The sequence below is a fragment of the Ornithorhynchus anatinus genome, chromosome 5, assembly GCF_004115215.2.
Source record: "Ornithorhynchus anatinus isolate Pmale09 chromosome 5, mOrnAna1.pri.v4, whole genome shotgun sequence".
Classification (NCBI taxonomy): domain Eukaryota; kingdom Metazoa; phylum Chordata; class Mammalia; order Monotremata; family Ornithorhynchidae; genus Ornithorhynchus; species Ornithorhynchus anatinus.
In genome coordinates this window covers 36070265-36082552 of record NC_041732.1, presented here as the reverse complement: position 1 = coordinate 36082552, position 12288 = coordinate 36070265, and the positions used below count along the sequence as shown (strand labels likewise).

The 12288-nt window shown below is 40.9% G+C and overlaps 1 protein-coding gene across 2 annotated transcripts in view; it reads right to left on the bottom strand.

Moving 5' to 3' along the window:
* Positions 1–12288, bottom strand: part of UNC5D (unc-5 netrin receptor D) — a 532332-nt gene that overhangs the window by 194788 nt on the left and 325256 nt on the right. For both annotated transcript variants that reach the window (XM_029066199.2, XM_029066200.2), the window contains exon 4: positions 10035–10138. In XM_029066199.2, the coding sequence (XP_028922032.1) occupies positions 10035–10138 (104 nt within the window). The remainder of the gene's footprint in view (positions 1–10034; positions 10139–12288) is intronic.

The following is a 12288-nucleotide window of genomic DNA, read 5'->3' as shown; positions in this document are numbered from 1 at the left end:
TGGAGCTCTTGATTCATGCCGGTGCAACATTATGGCTGAATTACAGTGCTGCAGTGCTTTATTTGTAGGCGTCCCAGAATGTTTTTTACTTCTGTGTAATTCACGACATAAAGACTGTTTACTGGAGCCAAACTACGCGAGGTTACACAGTATAGAGAAATAGCTTTGCCTTTTAAGTAAATTTAGAAATCACACTACATTGCTATAGCTCTGTATGAGGATTCTTAAATTTAAATTATTTAAATACATCTTTAGGTTATATATTATATATTTATTGTTTATTTATATTAATGCCTGTCTCTCCCTTTAGACTGTAAGCTCTTTATGGGCAGGGAATGTGTCAGCTAATTCTATTGTACTCTCTCAGGTGTTTAGTACAGGGCTCTACACTTAGTAAACACTGAGTAAATACTACTGGTTGATTGATTCTTTTTTTTTTTTTACCATTCTTAATCTCAACATTTCTCATCCAAAGTATTCCTTGGCTCCATTTATAAAAAAATTGTTATGATTATGAAAATCACTTTTTTGGCATAGGCCTTAGAAATCATGTACTATTTATCCACAGGCACGACAGTCTTATTTCAAAAACATCTGTCCAAGGCTCCATCAATGCACAAGGTGCCTCAGTCTTAGCCTAGCAATCAAAGTCTAGTCTAGGTCTCTAATCTTGTTGTAACAGGATTCTCTGTTAAACCACCCCTGGAAGGAAGAAGAAAGTTCAGGTTAGCCTCGATTCCCACTTAATCAGAGAGGAATGGTTTTGGCAAGTATGGGACTCGGGTCTCTAAAGGAGAATAGCAAAATGAACCCAGGAATGAATTGGTATGTGAAAGAAACAATTTGGATGATGAGCTATCATGAAATTGTTCCCAGGGGGAAAAGACAGGCACTGACTGAGGAATAGGGTGACCCTTCTAATCTTCCTAAGGCAGACCTCCTCCTTTCCTATAAAGAAATGCAATTCCACCTGCAATCTTTCACACCTCGCGAGTCTATGGAACAGACTTTAAAAAGGAAGTTCAATATGTCACAAATCAAAATGATGTCATCTGTCCTTCATTTCCTATTCAAGAAATCTACCACCACCACTACAGAAAGAGTAAAAGTCTGTATTTTACTAGTCTCAGTCTAAGGACCAACATCAATGATCAAGACATTTGGACTGCTGAGGTGCCTTTTAATAACTGTCATTATCTTTATTTTTCTCCTTCATTGTTACAATGGAACATCTTCACATGAGTATTTTCAGAGAAGTAATTTACAAGCAGTTAATTATTGGTATTTAACCAGTCTAACATTTTCCTTTGTCTAGAGTCCATTAAGTTTCTATTACCATATTGTACATTTTAATCAAGTGTGGCTTGCTGTAAAGCTCTTCTGGACTATGGCAAAGTTTACCCAAACTATTAGACATCCTCTTTGCTCTGTCTGTTCCAAATTAGATTATGTATACAGGTCTGTTACATCAGTACATGAGCATATCACACATTTAAAACCCTTTACCTTGCTTTAATTACATGTGTGTGTATTCTTTTTCTATGATGCTTTCATTTATCCAAAATGCTTTCAGACCACTTATCTCATTTTATTCTCACAACAGCTCTACAATGAAAAGTTTAAGAGCAAATGGAAATAAATAGGGTTTTTTTTTTCCTCTTTGGATTAGTCAGCTATTCTATATTTTATTTCCTTTGGTCCACCCCATAAAGGGCAAAACTAAGGGTCTCATTTGGTCATCCCTTGGAATAATTCCATCTACTCTTGTCGATTCACATCATCATCAATGGTATTTATGAGTCCTTATTGTGTGCAGAGCACTGTACTAAGCACTTAGACTACAACTGAGTTGGCAGACATTTTCCCTGCTCACAATGAACTAACAGTCTAAGGGGGAGATAGAAATTATTATAATTTATAATATATAATGTATAGATATGTACCTAAGTGTTGAGGGATTAAGGGTGGGACAAATATCAAATGCCCAAAGAGCACAGATCTAAGTGCAAGGATGATGTTAGAAGAAAAAGGGAGCCAGGGAAAAAGGGGTTTAACTGGGGGAGATCTCCTGGAGGAAATGTGATCATAATAAGGCTATAAAGGGGGAGAGGGTGGTGGTGTGGCATATATGGAGGGGGAGGGAGTTCCAGTCTAGAGGGAGGATGTGGGAAAGAGATCGGCAGTGGGACAGATGAGATTGGAACACAGCGAGTAAACTGGCACTGGAGGAGAGAAGTGTGGGAGCTGGGCTGTAGCAGGAGATCATTGAGGTAAGGTAGGAGGGGGTGAGCTGATGGAGTGCTTTAGATCCAGTGGTAAGGAGTTTCTGCTTGATATGGAGGTAGATGGATAACCACTGGAGGTTCTCGAGGAATGGGAAGACAGGGATTTAATTTTTTTTGTTTTAGAAAAACAATCCATACAGGACACTGGAGTATGGACTTGAGTTGGGAGAGATAGATGGCAGGGAGGTCAGCAAGGTGGCAGATGCAGTAGTCAAGGTGGGATTGGCATAATAGTGGTTTGGAAAGGAAAGGACAATGTTGTGAAGATATAATCTACAGGTTTTGGTGACAGATTGACTATGTGGGTTGAATGAGAGAAATGAGCTGAGGACAACACCAAGGTCTGTGAGAAATGGAGGATAGTGGTATTGTCTTCAGTGATAGCAAAGACAGGGAGAGGATAGGGTTTGGGTGGGAAGATAAGGAGTCTCACATGTCCTCCTGCCTTTGGGATGCCTCTACCAGCACCTTAAACTAAACATGTCCAAAACTGAACTCCTTACATCCGCAACTCATGTCTCCCATTTAGCCAGTATATTCAGCCTGTCAGGAAATACTATCAGTTCTGGTTTCACAGCATCATTTCACAACATCGCTAAAATCCACTAAAGTCCATTCTTTCCTCTCCATCCAATAATAATAGTAATTGTGGTATTTGTTAAGCACTTACTATGGGCCAGGCACTTTACTTAGTGCTGGGGTGGATACAAACAAATCAGGTTTGACAGAGTCCCTGACCCACTTGGAGATCATGGTGTCAATCCCCATTTTCCAGATGAGGTAACTGAGGCACAGAGAAGTTAAGTGACTTGCCCAAAGCCACATAGCAAACAAATGATGGAGCCAGGATTAGAACCCATGACATTCTGACTCCCGGGGCCATGCTCTATACACTAAGCCATGCTGCTTCTCTACCCAAGCTACTACCATGTTAATGCAAGCATTATTCATATCTCACTTTGCTGAAGTCAGCCTACATCCTGACCTGCCTGCCTCCTGTCTCCCTTTTCCAATCCCTTCTTCCAGTCCAGATCATTTTTCTAAAAAAAGTTTCAATCACCACTCCTTAAAAAAACCTTTAAATGCTGCCCATCCATCTTTACAACAATCAGAAACTCTACAATTGGCTTTAGGGCATCAGTCAGCTCTTCCCCTCCTACCTTTAGCTCACTTATCTTTTACTACAAAGATAAAACACACCCTCACTCCGGGTTGAACCTGGAGAGTTTCCAGTACTCCCATTCCTAGCTTGGGCAGTGGCTAGCAAGTGGAACTCAATCTGCTACAAGTCAAAACTCAACTGTACCGGGCAGCAGATGCATGGGCGAGAGTCGAGGGTGGAGGCTCAAGTTTACTGCACAGAAGAAGGCAATGGTAAACCACTTCTATATTTTTACCAAGAAAACTGTACCAATACACCACAATTGTAAATGAAGGTGTGGCATTCTGGAAGAGATGTGTCCATGGAGTTGCTATGGGTCAGAGATGACTTGACAACCTAAAACAGGACAAGACAACACCAACACACACTTCACTCCTCTAATGCCAACCAACTCACTGTACCTGCATCCTATCTGCCTCACCAATGATCCCCTGCCCACATCTTCACTCTGCCCTGGAACTCCCTCTCCCTTCTTGACTCTCTTCGCCTTTAAAAGCCTATTAAAATCACAACTCCTCCAAGAGGCCTTCCCTGACTAACACTCATTTCCCCAATTTTCCCTCCCTTCTGTATTTTTTATGCACTTGGATCTATACCTCTTAAGCACTGCACATTCACTTCCACCTCAGCCCTGAAGCAGTTATGTTCATATCCTTATGTTCTATATCGATTTTAAAATGATAATGAAAATAATAACAAACACCACAGTTATTATTATTAAGTTCTTACTATGGACCAAGCACATTACTAAGTGTTGGGTTAGATAAAAGATCAGGTTTCCCAAAAGGGGCACAGAATAGTACTAGGGAGAACAGGTATAGCATCCCATTTTACAGATGAGGTAACAAGCACAGAGAAGTGAAGTGACATGCCCAAGATCATACAGCAGAGAAATAGTGAAGCTGGGACTAAAATCCTAGTCCTCTGACTAGGGTTCTACTTGTATTTTCCCAAGCATTTAGTACAGGGCTCTGCACATAATAAGTGCTCAATAAATAGAATTGATTGACTAATCTGACTCCCAGGCCCATGTTCTTTCCACTAGACAACACTGTTTCTCATTTGGGTGTAGCCTGTAAACTCTTGAATCAGTCAATTATATTTATTGAACACTTACTGTGTGCAGAGCACTGAAGTAAACATTTGGGAGAGAATAATACAACATAGTTGATAGACAAGTTCTCTGCCCACAGTGAGCATGTAGTTTAGAGGGAGATGCAGACTCTCTTCCCCTCTTCCAAGCCCTATTGAGAACTCACCTCCTCTAAGAGGCCTTCCCAGACTGAGCTTCCCCTTTTCCCTCTGCTCCCTCTCTGCCCCCCTTCACCTTCCCTCAGCTAAGCTCCCTTCCCCCCTTTCCCTCTACTCCTCTCCCTCTCCCTTCCCCTCCCCTCAGCACTGTGCTCATTTATATATATTTTTATTACCCTATTCATTTTGTTAATGAGGTGTACATCCCCTTGATTCTATTTATTGCGATTAAGTTGTCTTGTTTTTGTCCGTCTCCCCCGATTGGACTGTAAGCCCGTCAATGGGCAGGGATTGTCTCTATCTATTGCCGAATTGTACATTCCAAGTGCTTAGTACAGTGCTCTGCACATAGTAAGCGCTCAATAAATACTATTGAATATAAAGGAATAAATCACGGATTTGTAGATAAGTCGTGTGGGACTGAGTGAGGGGAGGATAAACAGTTTAAATGCAAGAGCAAGGGCAATACAGAGGGAGTGAAAGGGGAGGAAATGAGGGCTTGGTCAGGGAAGGCCTCTTCGAGGAGATGTGCCTTCGATAAGGCTTTGAAGGTGGGGAGAGTGATAATCTGTAGGATATGAAGAAGGGGGGTATTCCAGGCCAGAGGCAAGATGTGGGTGAGAGTTTGGGGGTGAGGTAGATGAGATCAAAGTACAGTGAGGAGATTGGCAGTAGAAGAGCAAAGTGTGTGATCTAAGTTATAGTACAAAATCAGAAAGCTAAGGTAGGAAGGGGCAAGGTGGTCTGGGAATGTGATTTCCAACTCTATAGATCGTTGTGGGTAGGGAATGTGTCTAGTACATTGTACTTTTCCAAGAATTTAGTTCAGTGCTCTGCACACAGAAACTGCTCAATGAATACAACTGATTGATTGATTGTACTCTCTCACACACTTAATACAGTACTCTGCACAAAGTACTCAATACATGCCATTGATATATTGATGATAATAATAATTGCAAGGTAATCAGGTTGCCCCATGTGGGGCTCACAGTCTGAATCCCTATTTTACAGATGAGGTAACTGAGGCAAAGAGAAGTTAAGCGACTTGCCCAAGATCACACACCCAAACAAGTGGCAGAGCTGGGATTAGAAACTGTGTCCTCTGACTCCCAAGCCTGTCCTCTTTCCACTAAGCCATGCTGCTTCTGTTCCACCCAAAATATATTTCTCGCTAATAGTTAGTCCTTAGCTGAAGCAAAAAATCCAGTAATGAGTTGGTAAAAATGAATCATACTATTTTTTTATGGCATTTGGTAAGCGCTTAATATGTGCCAGGCACTGAACTAAGCACTGGGGTAGATACGAGCTAATCAAGTAGACATAGTCCATGTCCCACATGGGGCTTAAAGTCTTAAGTCCCATTTTACAGATGAGGTAACTGAGGCCCAGAGAAATTAATTGGCTTGCCCAAGGTTGCACAGCAGACAAGTGGCGGAACGGGATTTCCTGGAAACCCAATAGTTTCCTTTAAAGCTCTTTTTTACTCAAGGACCTGTCCCATCAGCTGTTTGAGATACAAGAAGAATGCAGTTTGAAATGCTATTGCTTCCGGCCATAATGTATCAATGGCTTAGTTTTTGGATATCCAATTCCCAAAGATATTGAATTATTTTTAGAAGCCTGTTTACCTTTGATGTGAATAGAATTAGCCTTAGACACTTAAGTCTTTATGGGAAGTTTTATTGTCCAAGGCAAATATAACCTGTTAAGATTTATAGGCTTTATTAACAGCAATAACCACTTTACAACCAACATCAGTAAATCAGGGTTTATTGAGAACTCTACAATTTTAATCTGTGGAAAACCATTAAAGTGTCACATTTTCATTGGACATAATTCCTAACTTTTATGAAAGATAGATTTTCCATTTAATTGGTGAGTATAAAAAAGTGCAGTTCAGGATAATGAATTGTTTTGAAAATAGCAAATTGGTTTTGGCTAAACAGAAGGAGTAGTGCAGTGAATTTGTTACATTTAGCTAAAACTGTCCCTTAGTTAAGGTTAAAAGTAATTGTGAGGTCAAACATATTCATTTAGGCAGCCTGAGGGATGAACCCAAGCCTTTTAGGTGAACTTGAATCATCACACTTACCAATCTTCCAAATGGTTGTGCTTTTGACCTATTACCTTATCTCAAATACATAAGTGTCTGGTTGACTCTATATGGGCTTTCAGATTCCCATAAAACATTTATTTTCTGGGTAGGAAATAAATTGGTAATTATTATTTTCCACAGCCATCTTCAAAAAGCCTTAACTATGGGCCTGAAAAATGAAGTCACCAAATCACTAGTGATGACAGTGGTTTCAGACCAATGCTGATGTGTTAAGAACCAGTTAAGCATCCAAGAGGCCCAGACACAGAGGCAAAACTAGGCTGATAGCAGGTGGCAGAGAAATAGAGGGGTCAGATTGACCTTTTCCTTTGCAGAGCATCAAAGCATTTAACTTTAACCATGGAGGAGTTTCCCACTAACACAACTGATTTCATCCCTGGACTTTGAACTCGTTGTGGGCAGGTAATGTGTCTGTTTTTGTTGGTGCACTGTATTCTCCCAAGTGCTTAGTATAGTGCTTTGAACACAGTATGTGCTCAATAAATTTGATTGAATTAATTTTGGAATATTCTCAAAGGATGCTTCTATTTTCAGGACTACCTCCAATTCAACAGTTTACTCCTGTGATGAAGTGTTTGAAACTTTTTTTCCCTATTAGACTTGCATTTGCCAGCTTTTAGTTCTCCAGCAGTTGGTTCGGGGTTGTGCTATAGCAGTTGTCATACACCCTACAGATGGGTTGCAATAAGTATAGTTTCAGTGTTGATGATCTGGGCCAGTCCAGAACCTTGATGGGGTAATCATGCCCTGATATTGGTTGTTGGCCACTGTTCAGCCTGGCCTAGTGAAAAGAGCATAGGACTGGGAGTTAGAGTGTCTGGGTTTTAGTTCTGGCTCTGCCACTGAACTGGTGTGAGATCTTGAGTAATTTGCAACTGCTTTGTGCTTCAGTTTCCTCATCTGAAAACAGCCCTCCTCATTCATCAATCACTCAATCATATTTATTGAGTGTTTATGTGTGCAGAGCTCTGTACTAAATGATTAAATGGCTGGGAAAATACAATACAGCAGAGTTGGCAGACATATTCCCTTCCAACAAGTTTACAGTCTAGAAGGCTTTGAGCCTTATGTGGAACCGGGAAGGGATCAATCTGCCTCTCTTATAGCTATCCCAGCACTTAGAACAATGCTTGACACACAGAAAGCACTTAGCAAATACCACAATAATTATTATCATCATTATCATTATTCCAGACTGTAAGCTTATTGTGGGAAAGGAATGTGTCTATCAACCCTTTTATATTGTTCCCTCCCAAGCACTTAGTACAGTGCTCTGCACACAGTAAGCATTCAATAAACAGATTTATTCAGAGGTGACACTAATTAAATCACTTAAACTGGGTCTGACTTCTGTAATATGTCTATATAGTACAGCCATACAGGATAACGTTGGTTTTAAACAGACTACAGTATACCTGACTTTATAATCTAACAAAGTAGCCCTAACCTATCACCACAGCTACAAGCTGCAACCCAATCCACACACTTAGATCTTCTATCACCAACATGCTCTCTGTATCTCTATTGCTGTGTGCCAGGCACTGTTTTAAGCACAAGCAAATCAGTTTGGACACAGCCCCCGTCGCACATGTGGCTAACAATCTTAATCCCCATTTTACAGATGAGGTAAGTGAAACAGAGAGAAGTGAAGTGACCTGCCCAAGGTCACATAACAGACACGTGGTGGAGCCGGGATTTGAACCCAGGTCCTACTGACTCCCAGGTTCATGCTCTATCCACTAGGCCTTGTTGGTTACAGATGGAGCCCCAAAATATTCATTCATTCATTCAATAGTATTTATTGAGCGCTTACTATGTGCAGAGCACTGTACTAAGCGCTTGGAATGAACAAGTCGGCAACAGATAGAGACAGTCCCTGCCGTTTGACGGGCTTACAGTCTAATCAAAATACCATTATCTGACTTAAAAAACTGATTTAAAATATTGCCTCACCCTGTAAAACAAAATGGTTTCTGAGATACTTTACTCAAGAATCAAACTACTGGCAGCCAACTCAGTGCTGTGAGGCATGCAGAGCAACGTGGGCATATTTGGCTGTAAATCTAGGCCTCATATAATTTTCCCTGCCCTGATAATAGTGTCCGTGTATGTAGGACAGGAACTAGGCAAGAAAAGCACAACTAAAAATGAACAGAAAGGAGCATTTCCCCTTCTCTGACTTATATCAGGTATGTTCAGGTTCAGGTTCGTTTCTATGCTTGTTTCCTTCCAATCTGAGCAATCCTTGAGATTTGAATGATGTCCAAGGAGTGTACTTACTTCCTAAACACACAAGTGTAGGTGTATTTTCATCTTTTGCAATTTATCATCTTCTGCATTTGTCCCTCCAGTTACAAGATGCTACAGCAATTTGTGTGAAGTTGAGCTATAAACAGCTTGGGCTGCTATCAGGCTCTTCTTTCAATTTATCCAGAGTGGTAAGCAACAGCACCATGCACTCAGCTCTGGCTTGCAGTAATGGAAATGCAACTACTGTGCAGCTATGACTGAATCTGGGCTGCAGGTCCAAATGGGAATCACCTTTCTAATGAACAAATATAGCCAAGAAAGTCTTCTTCTATCAGTTCTCTGCTCTTCATGGGCCACATCTTCAATGAGCTATCTGCTTTTAGGTTTTCCTGTGTTGGCAACAACATTATTATTATTGCTATTCCTACACTGCTAGAGTTTCTTATAGTTCTGTGGAGCGGGGAGTTAACATTTCAAATTGGTTTCCACACCGGAGGGTAGCATCCCCAGGAAACCGACATCCCTGAGGGACCCAGAGGATTCCAGGTCAGCCTCTTTACTTAATGTGGCTCAAGTCACCCACCACATCACTGCACATGACTCGTTCAATTTGTTTTCCTAGCGTGTGAGCAGGAGGCTCCGACTGCAAGAGGGTGTGCAGTAAAAATGGAATGTGGGGCCTGCATTCACGTCAAACCTATATCGGGAAAGCAGCTTAAAGACAGAATTCTTCTCCCATTCTTCCAGCACCGAGCTTCCCAAAGGAGATGGACAGAAAAACCTATGGACCAACAAATCCCTAGCTTTCCTTTTTTCCAAATAAGCATTCTAAGGAACAACTGGCCCTATAGTCCAAGAGCAGATTTTTTGATGTGTGTACAGGCATACACACACACACACACACACACACCCCCCCCCAAGATGGTCAGAAAATTGATGCCAAAATGGAGCATGGAATTCATCTTACCTCTGCAGCGGGAACTCCCTCTGGTGGACGGCAATGCAGGACAATCATGCCTTCAATAGGAACTTCCTTTCCCTGTGGATCTTGCTCAAAGTTTTTACGTAAATCTGCAAAAAGGGACGGCAGGTTGGTCACTTCTCTCACAATGCGGGACAATCACGTTTGCTTAAAGTTCAGAAAAACACCACTCCCAGTGCCGAAACCAGATACTTGACTGTGAAATTTAATGGTGTTAGGATAGTCTGCTTGAATGATCAGCTATTTGAAATGCAGGGTGGCCGGTGAGGCAAACCCAATCTCTCAGTTATCTGCAGGGAAAGAGAATTACTGAAAGCCAAAAGACTCTGAGGCTATGCCAACATTTGGCGTGAAAACTGCCATACCCAGTTATTGCACCCTAATAATTGTTTTCCTTACTCCTTTCTTTCACTAAGGCAGACTATTTTTAACCTGCTCCACTTTCTTAGGCCTCCGGGACCCCAAAACATGTAAATAGAAAGAGATTACCACTTAGACTTTTTATTTTTAACCTGAGAGAAGGAGCAGCACTGAAAAAAATAATCCATAACCTATCCAACCAAACATACAATTTAAAAAGCACAGCGCCCTCCAGCCAGAGAACAGCGTTCCACGATTGTGCAGTGCCCTTCATAGGAGACCCTAGGCACTTTACAAACAAGTAGCCCCATTAACCTTTTTCACATGGACAGATGAAGTACTGAAAGGTTAATTGGTTTGCCTTTGGTTATGGAGAACATCAACACAGAGCCCAGAACAGACCCTGGAACCTCCAGACTCTTGATCTCTGACTGCTTACCAGTGGAAGCACTCTTATTGGGATAAAAGGGCATATGGGAAGGTGGGCAAAAAGCCTTATTCGTATAACCTCCCATCAGATCATGCACTTTATTATAAGCTATCTTGGCCTTTTCTGCCTTGGAGGCAACATAACAACATTTCAATAATTCCACAGCATGTGCATAATTCTTCTTGTCACTTGAGTGTTTGGAATACTAAAGCCAAGAAAGATTATTTACAATACTTCCTCAAAGTAAAGGATGTTTTTTTTCTCTGACAATATATTTTTCTTCAAATGGAGTGTCTCAAATTACAGATGGTGGATTTATTGATTTAATTTTCTTCAATGCTTACAATAACATGAAATATGTTCCCCTTAAATAGCAGAGTCCTTGAATCAGTTATGTCTTTATACATTTTTATAAATACATTAAACTCACTTTTAGCAAGTCAAAAGCACTCAATGAATAAGCAGCTCAGAAGACCATTAATTGTCCTTCAGGATTTTCCTTTTAACGTTTTGTTTTTCCCCCTGTGGGTAGCCAATGCCCTTTTCCTGGGTTGTATTTATGGAGTTATTCATTAGCACTTGTGATTTAAAGCAACTCACAAGGATTTGCTCTGGTAGCACTGCAGTAACAAGATCCACCTTTTCATTTTCTCTCCTTTCCATTGAGTTCTAAAGAACAGATTTCTGCTATTCTGAGTCCCATAAATTGCTACAGCCCTTTTAACTTATGATTCAGAGTTCCCAGCTCTCAGTGCACTATAACACTCCACCTGATGTAATAACAGGTTCTCTGAGTGAGTGCTGCTAGGAAACACTCAGATTTCTCTGTACAATGAGACCTGCAAATTCCCAATTTCATTTTCCAGAGGAGTTTTCCTTGAGCCAAAAATCCATCCTCTAAATCAAACTACTAGGTTGTTCATCAGAAACAAATGAGGCAGTGAGACGGTCTCTAACACAAAAGTCTAGAGAGACAGCTAATATCAGTCAATCATATTTATTGAGCACCTCATGTGTGCAGAGCACTGTACTAAGAACTTGGGAGAGTACCAGTACAACAGAGTTAGTAGACACATTCCTCCCTTGTTGTGGGCATGGAATGTGTCTGTTTATTGTTATATTGTAATAATAATAATAATGAAATTTGTTTAAATGCTTACTATGTGCCAAGCAGTGTTCTAAGCGCTGGACACTGTTCTCAGTGATGGATCTCCCAAGCATTTAGTACAGTGCCCCGCACAAAGTACTCAATACATGTGATTGAATGAATGAGTTTACAGAGTAGAGGAGACAGACATTAATACATAAATTATGGATATGTACATAAGTGCTATAAGGTTAGGGGAGGAGTGAATAAAGGTGAAAATCCAGATGCAAGGGCAATGTAGAAGGGAGTGCAGTAGGAGAAAATGGGGGCTTAGCCAGTGAAAGCCTCCTGGAGGAAAAGTG